This window comes from Osmerus mordax, chromosome 14 (genome assembly GCF_038355195.1).
Source record: "Osmerus mordax isolate fOsmMor3 chromosome 14, fOsmMor3.pri, whole genome shotgun sequence".
NCBI lineage: Eukaryota > Metazoa > Chordata > Actinopteri > Osmeriformes > Osmeridae > Osmerus > Osmerus mordax.
Window position 1 is genome coordinate 10,312,075 of NC_090063.1, and position 12,530 is coordinate 10,324,604.

General features: G+C 43.5%; 2 protein-coding genes across 3 annotated transcripts; one reads left to right on the plus strand and one right to left on the minus strand.

Annotated features, from left to right (window-relative positions):
- Positions 1 to 167: 167 nt before the first annotated feature.
- tmem134 (transmembrane protein 134) lies at positions 168 to 2,809 on the minus strand. Of its 2 annotated transcripts, none has more exons than XM_067250731.1 (8): positions 2,669 to 2,809; positions 1,911 to 2,166; positions 1,688 to 1,755; positions 1,498 to 1,584; positions 1,300 to 1,376; positions 992 to 1,036; positions 699 to 752; positions 168 to 535 (listed from the first exon to the last, which is right to left on the minus strand). In XM_067250731.1, exons 2-8 carry the CDS (start codon positions 2,118 to 2,120, stop codon positions 453 to 455), a joined length of 624 nt encoding a protein of 207 aa, XP_067106832.1. In that variant the 5' UTR covers positions 2,121 to 2,166; positions 2,669 to 2,809; the 3' UTR covers positions 168 to 452. The 2 variants fall into 2 exon arrangements, with proteins under 2 accessions (XP_067106832.1, XP_067106833.1); XM_067250732.1 differs by having other exon boundaries at positions 1,911 to 2,219; positions 2,669 to 2,799.
- Positions 2,810 to 7,475: 4,666 nt separating this feature from the next.
- On the plus strand, positions 7,476 to 10,838 carry serping1 (serpin peptidase inhibitor, clade G (C1 inhibitor), member 1). The gene is made up of 10 exons (XM_067250714.1): positions 7,476 to 7,569; positions 7,728 to 7,778; positions 7,915 to 8,164; positions 8,321 to 8,641; positions 8,833 to 9,048; positions 9,330 to 9,473; positions 9,592 to 9,795; positions 9,874 to 10,013; positions 10,247 to 10,469; positions 10,591 to 10,838. Exons 2-10 carry the CDS (start codon positions 7,728 to 7,730, stop codon positions 10,836 to 10,838), a joined length of 1,797 nt encoding a protein of 598 aa, XP_067106815.1. The 5' UTR covers positions 7,476 to 7,569.
- The last annotated feature ends 1,692 nt before the right edge of the window (positions 10,839 to 12,530 follow it).

A 12,530-nucleotide genomic window follows, 5' to 3' on the forward strand; every position in this document is an offset into this window, starting at 1 on the left:
GGGAAAGATCGAGAGAAATCGGACCCCTGACAGACGTCATTGGTGACGACCTTGGTCAAAGAGCCATGTGATGTTGTTTATTGCTCTCTGCATATCAACAAAGTTCATAGACATCCTCCGTTTGTTATGAGACTCCTATAAGCTAAAGTAAGAATAGCCCCAAAATGTAAAAAAAAAAGAGAAAGGAAACAAGATTTATTGTGTTTCACAGTCATAATTCAATCACAAAACATTTACACAGGCAAGACAAAATCGCTCTCCTTCTCCCACACAATATGGGTATGTGCTGGAAGCATTTCATTGAGGCACAAAGTGGTTTGACGGTTAGTAGTGGTCAGTGAAAAAATTACATTAAAAATACATCCATGGGACGAATTCTTTTCTATTACATAAATGACTGAAGTAAAATTGCAATATTGGTAGCAAAACACAAAACAATGTAGTGAGAAGGGTCATTTTTCAAAGTATGGCAGATAGAACAACTTGAAGCCTCTTCGTCCCCGAACTGCACATGTTATATAAATCACATGGTACACTAGAAAAGATAGAAAATACTCTGATTACTTTTTTGTCCATTCCAAGTATAGTAAGGATGTTTGTGCACTGAAAAATAACTCGAACCTGAAACTGCAGGACAGAGAAAGACATAAGTGATTAATCAATAGCAAATTCAGTTAAATAACAACAGATACACCTACCGCCAGGAATGAAGAGAAGGAAGCCAGGGACGAAAAAAATAGCACTTGAGACACCTGAGGAAGCAAGTCAAAGGTTACCGAGTAAGACCCCAAAATAATGACTCACACAGGGCGGTGTCAGCCAAGACCTGTTTGCAGATCTGAAAACTTTGAATAGAAATAAGTTTGATGACAACAATTCATCATTGCATTTCTTAATGCATAATAGAAAAGTATGTGATGTTGCTTATGCTTATACATATTGTTTTCAGTTCACAGTATGTCAAAACAAGACAAATACATGTCAACCTTACCTGCATGTGGATTTAACTGTATTACAACACCTGTGAAAATGAGAGCTGGAAGAGAAAAACAACACACAAAACAAGCCAGTGAAGTTATTTTCTGTGTATCTCCGTATGAAACTGATAAGTGATAACAATGTTACAGCAGCAGACAATGCAAAAGCAAAGGCTACTGCGATGAAAGAAAGAAATGGTTCTGGATAAGTGAACCACATTGGGCAGAATGGTAGTCTTAAAAGAAAACCTAAATTTTAACCAAATGCATACAAATGTCTACACTGTTTTTTGTATAGGACTACTGAAAGTCTCTGACGTACCAACTCCAGTGATGAGGAGGAGGAATGAGGCGAGGACCACTCTCCTGTTCTTCTTCACCAGCGGGTGAGATGTCCACCTAAAGTGTAAAACCAAAACTCTGTCATTAATTCAGTAATGTGGAGCAGTGTGTGTGATCTGCTAGTCCTTGTGTTCACTGTCCAATTAGTTAATGTAGGACTGGATCTGTGTGTATTCACCCGCAGCAGTGGGCAGAGAGATGAGTGACAGAACTCAAAGTGCTGAAGGACCACTGTGAGCTGCAGTAAGACAATGTTGCAGGATCGCTGGAGAAGAGAAAAGTTGTTAAGCATTGTCAGTACTGCTTATTATGATAATGCTCTCATATCTGATAAACAATACTCTCAGTTTTAATGTTCGAAGACCTACCTTATTTTAAAAAAGTTATTGAAGGAGGAATTGATATTACTGCCCAAGCCATCTTCATTTTCCAGATTCTGGAGAAAATTGTAAAGAGAATCTAGTTAGTGTTAGTCTGCCCAAATCAAGTTCAGAGTACTCATGATTCAGGTATGTTCTCACACAAAATGATCTAAATGGTGGATCAGACTGTCAACTACATTATGAATGTGTAAGAAAAACACAAGTTAACCTGGTACTTCAGATTGCTGTGGTCGGGAGAGCCAGTTGCAGCTGTGGAGGGGTGACTCTGGGACTTGACAAAGGATAGGGTCCCAAATTTCGTATCTCCATCCTTTTCCTTCTCTGACCCCTTCCATCCCTCTGCCTCACCTTCCGATACCACTCCATCCTCCTCTCCTTCCAGTACAAAAGCGTCATCGATGCTAAACTGCGCTGTCATACCGATTGTCTCTCTCAAATCCTGGGTGCTGATTGTTTGGAACACACTGGGGAGATGGAGATGGTGATTGACCACAACGAGGCAAAACTGATGGTCAAACTAGTTGAACAAACAATTCATAGAAAAGTGGAACAAACACAATACATTTAGTCACGATGACAATACGCTTTACTATAGTTAATAGCTGTTCCCTCTCAAGTTAAGTTACCGAATCGCGATCAAATGTACAGTCAAGAGTGACGTTGCTTAGTTGAGCCCATGATTAAATCCCGAAGACGCATAGTAAACATTGAATGCTACTGTATTTAGTCTAGCTATTTATTCGTTTGGATTTCACAATTTTGTGGACAAACTAAAACAAACTTATTTTGTCAGGTGGCATGCTACAGCTATGCCTGTTATTATTAGAGTAGCTATCCCAACGGGCATTGTTTTCATTCTTTTCAGTCAGAGACTTACTAGCTAGACCTAGCCCTAGCACGCTACTGTAGCGCGTTAGCATTAACGAAATTGTGTAGTAGTATCATTATCTTCAGATTTTAACTTACTTTCTTTGTTGGGAATGTTCTTGTCAGATGAATTCAGCTCCACGTTGACATGGGTGTATTCATATTTTATCAACAGATTTCAGTTCAAATGTGCTTAACAAATCTCTGCATACCGACTGCAAAAACTTTTCTTTAACTTCTGATCCTCCCTCACATCCGGTGCTCGACTGCTCATGACTGATCACGCCCAGCGGATACTTTCATCCAATCAATATCCTACTATCGTAACAGCGATAGTCCCAAACAGAGCAGCATATCCATAGAGAGATTGCTCGGGTCCGAACCATTTTTAATGGTCCATACTGTTTGGGCCAGGGTACGTGCAGTTCATTTTTTCGGTAGCCTACAGTCACAGAAACCAGACACAGACCATTATTTAGTTATTATTCAAAATAAATTGGGGGCGAAAACTACAGTAACATTTTGCTCATTGTCTTGTTTTCCGTTCTTACTGACAAAACAAATGTAGCCTAGCCTACCACTCAATGTTTCGTTTTCTTTGGTTTGTGGGCCTTCTCAGCCTGGGTGCTTCTGAATGCCTACTGTGCCCTAGGGGTTTTCCTGGAGTCATTAGGTGTGTCTACAACAGCTCCCTGGAGACATGCCATGTGCCAGCCTGTCTCAAGTCCTCCACCATCATCCCTGTGCTCACAAAGCCATGGACAACAGGACTGAATGGCTACAGACCCGTCGCCCTGACCTCTGTGGTAATGAAGTCTTTCGAGCGCCTGCTGCTGGCACACCTCAAAGCCATCACAGACCCTCTTCTGGACCCCCTGCAGTTTGCCTACAGAGCTAATAGGTCTGTGGACGACGCAGTTAACATTGCTCTCCACTTCACCCTCCAGCACCTGGACTCCCCAGCATCCTATGCCAGGATCCTGTTTGTGGACTTTAGCTCTGCCTTCAACACCATCATCCCCGCCCTGCTTCAGGACAAGCTCTCCCAGCTGAACGTGCCCGACTCCACCTGCAGGTGGATCACAGACTTCCTGTCTGACAGTGCGTTAAGCTGGGAACACAAGTCTCTGACTCCCGGTCCATCAGCACCGGATCTCCTCAGGGCTGCGTCCTTTCTCCTCTGCTCTTCTCCATGTACACCAACAGCTGCACCTCCAGTCATCCGTCCGTCAAACTCCTGAAGTTTGTGGATGACACCACCCTCATTGGGCTCATCGATGAGTTGGACTACAGGTGGGAAGCTGACAACCTGGTGACCTGGTGTAGCCAGAACAACTTAGAGCTCAATGCTCTTAAGACAGTGGAGATGGTTGTGGACTTTAGAAAGATTACAGCCCCACTCACCCCCATCACCCTGTGCAACTCCCCAGTAAACACTATGGAGTCCTTCCGCTTCCTGGGTACTCTCCTCTCCCATCACCTCAAGTGGGAACTGAACATCAGCTCCCTCACCAAGAAAGCACAACAGAGGATGTAATTCCTGCGGCAGCTGAAGAAATTCAACCTGCCAAGGACAATGATGGTGCACTTCTACACAGCCATCATTGAGTCCATCCTCACCTCCTCCATCACCATCTGGTACACTGCTGCCACTGCCAAGGACAAGAGCAGACTGCAGCGTATCATCCACACTGCTGAGAAGATGATTGGCTGCAATCTGCCTACCCTTGAGGACCTGCACACCTCGAGGACCCTGAGGCGAGCGAGGAAGATTGAGACCGATTCCTCCCACCCTGGACACACTCTGTTTCAACCACTCCTCTCCGGCAGAAGGCTGCGGTCCATCAGGACCAAAACCTCACGCCACAAGAACAGTTTCTTTTCCTCCGCTGCTAGCCTTCTTAACAAGGCCCCAAACTCATACACTCTTGTCACTTTAACATATTCATTATTTTAGCATTCTATATTACTTTATTTTATATTATATTGTATTTTTATATTATATTGTATTTTTATTTTATATTATATTGTATAGCTCGGCCAGTAGTTTATTTTATCTTGTTGTACATTTTCTACATTTTCCTTTTGTTCATTATGTTTAAATGTTCACTGTATGCACCTGCCCACCAAAGTAAATTCCTTGTTTGTGACCACTTATTTGGCGATTAAACTCAATTCTGATTCTGATACAGTAGGCTATATAAAGATGGATGACACGTCTCCACTTCCTCCCCACATCCCGGATACTGCCATCTTGCACCATCTTGCATCCCGGATACGTCATTTGGAACCAGAGTATGCACAGTAGTGATCGGGTGGTGGAGCCGCGGCATCAAGGTCCCGCCTATATACACCCGCCCGACCAAATTACAAGCACATGCCCCCTTGAACTTTTTGCTAAGCCTGTCCAAAGACTAAGAATATAAAAGCAAATGCTTCTGTATTCTTTGTTAATAGTCTAACACAGTTTTTCTGAACCCTGGTCTAGAGGACCCACTGCCCTGCATGTTTCAGATGTTTCCCTACTCCAATACACCTGATTCAAAATAATGGGTCTTTATCAGGCTTCTGCAGCAGTATTGCCAAACAAAAATCTCACCAGAAGTATTTGTGAACGTGACATCATTCACAAATCAATAAAAGGTTAATTTGCAGCTGCTCAATAACGAAAACAGATTGTCAAAGTAGAGGTAAATCGCTAGTTGCTAGATAAGATTTATTTTACATATTGTTTTGTTAGGTCTTTCTAAGTTCCGGGGGGTGTTCCATCAACGTCGATTAAGGAAAAGCTAGACTTATCTCGCCAAGTCTCACTTACTTTAGCGAGAGTTCCGTTCCATTAAGGTGGCTTATTTTAGTTCTAGCTACGTAACCAAGGTAACTTATACTTCGGAACTAGCCTGATCCGTGTCAGGCTAAAAGTCAAGCTAAACTAAAATGTGCTGCAAATAATTTCAAACAGGCGGAAACAGAATCTCAAAAGACAGTTCAGTCGAGTAAATTCCTGCGCGCAAACCACTTTAGTCCGTGTTCGGAAACGTAAATTCAGACTTTTTGAAGTGCAGACATTAATGATTTAGCTACATGTTTACTTAATCTCCAAAAAATATATTAATTTAAATAAACAAGTTAAGAAATAATGTCACTTTTGTTTTCAAAAGCCATTAGTGAATTGACATAAAACAAGGACTTAGAAACTAAGCAGAGCGTCTAGACAAGTTACAATCAATTATGGCGTATCCGTTCTTTGACAACCCTGTGGTGGATGAAGGTGCTCAGATTATACAAAGAGCGTTTATCCCACCAGCCCCAAGGGTCTTCAGAGACAGAAGTAATGGTTCCCTGACCAGTATCTGTGGAAGAAGTATAGGTTCAGCAGGCCCAGCATAGTTTATCTAGATAAATGTAATTGTCATTCTTAAAAAAAAAAAAATACATAAATATATATCTATGAAATAACACTTTAGCAACTCTTAAGGATGGCAATGAACACATAAGAGCAGCCTACCATCCTTTGTAAAAAGTAATAGAAAGGAGAGTAGTAGACTGCAGTCTATGTAGGTAGGCCTAGACTATGTAGTCTGCTGGAATCACACACAAGGAAGCAAACCCACTGTAGCCAAGCCTTGACACTGTTCAGTCTGTCTGCATCTGTCTATGTCTTTGCATGTGGGACATTCTTGAACGGGCAACTATGCCAGGAAATATGAAGGGTATACCTTGCTCCAAAGCAGTACCTGAATATTATCATCAGTTTTTCAGGTAATCTTGAAACACAAAGAATCAAGGAGGACTTTTTATTCAATTGTATAAAGTATTTTCATTGTTTAAAGTAGCCTATATGTTGACAAGCCTGTATATTACCTCTCCTCTGGCTTCCCCAATATTATAGGTGCAATATACTGTCCCCATGGGTGTATCCAGGCCCATTGGAAGACTCAGGGGGTGACTGCCTGGTGCCCCCATGGTTGAAAGCGTTTCTAAAATGCCCAGAGTGGCAAAAATTAGACCAAGTGCCCTACTGTCTGCCATTCACATTGTGAAATATGCTTGAGTGCACAGGATGCCCCATGTAATAAATGACAGTGTGCCCTCTATAAATGTAAAAAGAGTTCCTTTATAGTATAGAAAATGTGATGCAGTACCCTATAAGGTGCCCTTACAATGGCCTAAATTGGACTGTTCCCATGCCCTTACTTCCAATGGAAAAAGGTGCTGTTATGAAGTGCCCGACGTTGATGGAACACCCCCCAGGTCATTCTTCGTTGTTTTGTGAATGATTCATTATTATACCATTTTTAAATTCTAACATAATTATACATATATTGTTGATAAGTATAGTTACTCATACTGTGTAAGTTATGACTAACAGTGTTTTAGGTTAAGATGATTTATTAATCTTTGAAGAGTAGGCTACAGTGCAAACACGACACTAGCCAATCAGAAGCAAGGAGGCTCTGAAGGACCGCCCAGCATTGAAAATTAAATGAGTGGTGGTAATTATGTTTTGTCAGTAAGAACGGAAAACCATAAATCAAGGTACATTTGTTTTAGTTTTTAGACCAAAATAAATAAATAAAACAACAAAAATAAGTGTCTGTTTCCTGCCAGTGACAATTGTAGCCTACCAAAAAACAAACGGTTTAAACGTACCCTTACCTATAACTTCCCCATAATTACAAATCCAATTTGAATTGCAATTTTATTATATTTCCGGGTCTTAAACGAGAGAAAGAAAAAGAATAAGGAGCTATAACGGACTTATTGCCAATTGTGCACCCATGACGTGATTTTCAGTAAATCAGCCTGCCTACTCAAAGTAAATACACACATCTCTAAACCAACAATCTGAGATTAATCATTGTTGTGATGAAGGTCCAAGAACAAACAGAAACGTTGAAGCAGACAGATGGACTGATGCAAGCTCAAGCCCTTGGACACAATACGGTTTACTACAGAGAAAAACAGTCCCTCCTGTTGCTTTTGGATGAGGTTCTAGGGTGAGTAGACTTATATTCATGATCAAACTTTAACTTCAGTAGACTTGAGATGTAGTGGTGCCAGATAAAAGCATTGAAGTCATTTGTTAAGGTTGAATGCATTGGTTTGTTTATAGTGTAATGTTGTTGTCATATCTGAAAGGTCTCTCTGTCTATAGATGAGGTATTCAGCCCTAATACTGTGCCTCCCTCTCTTGCTTGTGTTGAAGGTAATGTTTTAGTATGTTATATACTGTACGTATCTCTATGCGTTTTGTGTTTCCCATAAGTGCACATGTTACACTTGCTATTTCCTGTCAGGGCCCTTCTCACATTGTTTTCTTGTTTGCTTGTTACTTTATTCAGGCCTCCGCTTCTTCTCTACGAGTTGTGCCAGGGTCAACCCTCACTCTCCCCTGTCTCCCTTTCCAAAGTAGTTCCAATGAAGCTACAATCACCTGGAAGTTCAACGGTATTCAGGTACAGGATCCTTTAGTTGTCATTGGCAGCAGGCTGAAGATCGACCCTGTCCGCGCTTCTAGCCAGGGAGAGTACGAATGTGTGCTGTTTCGGAATAACACAGAGCAGACGCGCAAATACACAATCAGTGTCGACGGTAAGAGATTTTCTGTACTGCTCTGCTGTTTGTGGCACACTGCATGAATGTACACAAGCCTCCCCCAAACCAAACAACCAAGTAAACAAAGGGACAAGCCACGGGAGCTTGTCGTGCTCAAGCCCTGTCTGAGCTGTTGTCTTTGTGTCCCTCCAGCCTTCAGCAGCTATGCCCTCAAGCATGAGGAGGGGTCCATCATCGTACTGCCTTGTGAACGGCCGCAGGGTGCTCAACCTGAAAACTACGTACTTTGGTTCAAAGAAACATCTGAGGGCCAGAGGAGGAGACTGAGCCCTGCAGAGAGTGCAGACCAGGAGCAACTGAAACTGAGCGGACGACTGGAGTGGCTTTATGCAGATCCCCAGGACGAAGATCAAAGCATCCAGGTTCACCAGGTCACCATAGAAGACTCTGGAACATACCATTGCGAGTCAGAGAAGGGAGAGAAGTTCAGCTCCATTGAACTGGTTGTGGAAGGTGATATTGGCTCTTTTTTTTCCTTAACATCCCCAGGTTCTGTGTGAATTAAAAAAAAAATTTCTCTGCTCCCCCTTGGAGGAAGAAATAATCTGACTTAACTTTTTTAAAAGTGGAAAAGCTGGATTACATGTATTTTCTCTGTATTTGAACATGACCCCAGTCTGCTCTGTTTTTCCGTACTAATGTAGCTGCACCCATAGTAGAGCCATACTCCTGCAGCGGCTTCACAACACCATGGGAACCGTGCCTGGATGAGGACAACCGGTCATGGGCAGCCATCTTGGAAGAATCCCTGACTGAGTTCTCCATGAAAATTTATAGCCATCTCAGACACTCTCAGCCCTCTGAAAACATGCTGTTCTCACCAATCAGTATCAGTGCAGTGCTCAGCCACCTACTGTTAGGTAGGAGACCATGGGGTGTTCCTCAGGGCTACCTTAAACACTTCTACAGAATGCATTAGTGTTTGGAATACCTGTGTCAAACACACAAGCACAGTTCCACAATCCAAGTAACCCTTTCCTTGGCCTCCCTCCCTCCCTCCCTCCCTCCCTCCCTCCCTCCCTCCCTCCCTCCCTCCCTCCCTCCCTCCCTCCCTCCCTCCCTCCCTCCCTCCCTCTGCCTGCTTGCCTGCCTTCCTGCCTGCCTGCCTGCCTGCCTGCCCTGCTCTCTCTATTTCTACCAGGGGCCCGGAAGGAGACACGTGAACTCCTAGAGGCGGCCCTGAGCCTGCCCCACAACTTCACCTGTGTCCACTCTCAGATGAAGAAGTTAAAGCAGAGACTTCAGGACAACATGAAAATGGCATCACAAATCTACTACCACGCTAGTACGACCAGCATCGTCTTACACAAAGGGCCGTGAATGCAATGTGTTGCATAGCTTTTGAATCACTGGGTAACAGTAACTCATATTTTCTCTTCTCCATGCCTCTCTCTTATCAACAGACATTCCACTGAGTGAGTCCTTTGCCAACCAATCACTGCAGTACTACGATGCAGAGACTGTTAAACTGACCAATAGCAGTAAGGAGAACGTGGAGACGATCAACCGTTGGGTGGCAAAGCAAACAAACAATAAGATAAACCATCTTGTTGACTCGGTTCCAGAGGACTCTCAATTGGTGCTGCTCAACGCAGTATATTTCAATGGTCAGAAACCTCTACTTATGTGTATATTTGTGTCTGTCTGTTTGTCAGACTGTCTAAAGACATTTCTCAACGTTTCAGGCCAGTGGAAGGTAAAGTTTGACCGTGAAAAGTCCAGAGCACCATTTGAAAGACTAGATAATGAAATTGTCATGGTGCCTGTTCTCTACAGCTCCAAATACCCTCTCGCTATGGAATATGTCTCAGTAGTGAAATCACAGGTAACCACACCTGGCATACGCACACACACACACGCATGTACACACACACACAATCAATAGCGTTTGTTCATGAAGCACAAAAGTGTGAACTAAAACTGGAAATACATTTCAGAGGAAATGTATTTAATGGACCAAGATAATGACACACTTTAAACATGAACTACTATAGATAAGACAAGAGACTGTAATGCTGCTGCATATAGACACAAATATACACACGTCTTCCTTACCAGGTGGCAGTGTTCCCTCTATCGGGTCAGACCAGTCTCTTCATCCTGCTCCCTCCCTCTGGTACCCTCTCAGACCTCCAATTGGTGGAGGGGAAGATGACTGTCATGGCTTTGCGTAAAATGGTGGAACAGATGAAGTCGTCGTCTCCACAGCCAACAGAGGTCACCCTTCCTAAACTCAACCTGGACGTCCTCACACAAATTAATCCATTACTAGGGAAACTAGGTAAAAGATCTAGATCTAACTGTTGCATTGACATTATGTCCACAAAATGGCCTTGATTTTTATGTACACCACTGTCCCTGCGTGATAACCACCTCCTTCCCTAACTCCTGTCCTCCTTCAGGACTGTCAACGCTCTTCGAGGGCGCTCACATGTGCGGCATTTACCCGGACCAGCCTCTAGTGCTGACGGATGCCCGCCACCGGGCCTTCCTGGCCTTGACGGAGGCCGGTGTGGAGGCAGGCGCAGCCACCTCACTCTCCTTCTCTCGCTCCTTCTCTACCTTCTCTGCCCTGCGGCCCTTCCTGCTGGTGCTCTGGAGCGATCGGGCCAACCAGCCGCTCTTCCTGGGCCGTGTCACCCAGCCGTGAGGGGGGGGGGGGGGGGGGGGGTGAGAGGGAGGTGGGAAAGAGAGAGAGGGAGAAAGAGGTGGAGGAGAGAAGGAAGGGACACGTGAGAGAGAGGGAGTGTCGAGGTGGGAAAGAGTGAAGGGGGAGGTGGGAAAGCGAATGAGAGAAAGAGAGAGAGAGAGAGAGAGAGAGAGGGAAAGAGAGAGAGAGAAAGGGAGAGAAAGAGAGAGCGAGAGAGAGAGGGAGATGTGAGGAAGAGGGAAAGAGTGAGTGGAGGTGAGATACAGGAAGCTTAGTGAAGCAAAGTGAGCCAGAAGAGTCAGACCACAGGGAGAGGAATGTGATACAGGTGGGGAACAGGGATAGAACAAGACAGAGACAAAACAAATGAACACAAATCAAATAAAGAACCATCACGGTACCTATCCAGTCTATGTGTGTGTGTGCTTGCAAAAGTACAAGACAAAGCCTTGTTCATTCAAACGGAACTGTATCCCATGAAACAAAACACAAAGAGCCACTGAAATAATGTTTATTTAGTGAAGTAGTTACACAAACCCACCACACGATGGTCGCAACGCCACATGTTTCCATATAGACAGTTCAGTTAAGTACATAAGGATGCCACAGTAGTGAATCCACCACCTCATCCACTCAGTTTAATCTACCCACCCTTCCTGTCTCAGTCTTCCATACCAACAGCCTTAAAAGGAAGACAAATGTCAATATCTGTGACAATAAAGGTTTTTAAGCGATGGCTGAATGATTAAAACACATCAATTTGACAAAACCATCCTGAACTATCCCAAACAAACAATACACAGCAGTAGCATCAGCAACAAAGGCAATGATTGTTGTCGATATCTTTAACATGCAGGTCTTATGCAGATTGTAAAATGTACGCCTATTATCCATTGGTATTAGTCCCAGATTAACACATCCAAATCATGTCAGTGGAGTTTCTGTCATGAAATCGCTCTTCCTAGGCTTCTGCTTACATAACTGTGCAAATAAGGTTTGCTGGAACAACTGAGAAAAGAGACAGAAATTGAGTGAATCTGGTTGTAAACAAGCCCAGAGATCACCAGGACTGGAAAGAGTAATCAGTGTTCGTCCCTAAAAAATCATTACAGCAGACAAAAGCAGTACAATCTCAAGGTGCCGTTCCAAAGGTAGGCAGAGAGGAAGAATGTCTGCAGTATTACAAAACCCATGGATGCATCTTTGAAACATGAACGATGTGTGTATGTCAGTGTCCTGTCCAAGATGATCTCTTTGTCCTCTCAGTTGGGGTAGAGAAAGGGGGTCTTTCTGCACAGATGTGCATAGAGAAATGCAGAGCACCCCCTGCCATGCCACCCCCACGCTCACAATAGTCACTGACAGCACCGGGGGAAACATGATTACTGTTGCAGGTAAGAGTGGCTGACTGCAAGTGGCTGATGTCAATAACTGATTGTTTTTTCTTGTTCTGCTTTAATCTTTTTTTCTGCGACTGAATCTGACACATATCTTCTCTGAGAGCAAAGTCTCTGAATTAAAATGTTTTTTTTTCTGTCCATTGTGGCACATTCACACTGTTGTCCAAGTAGTAAAACGGACAGATAAGTCAAAGAGAGGAAACAGGAAAAACATCTGGAGGCCATTGACTTACTGGAAGTGTGCTTTTGTGGACCAGAATTAAGCTTAAAAGGCCTAAACTGAAGCCAGGGC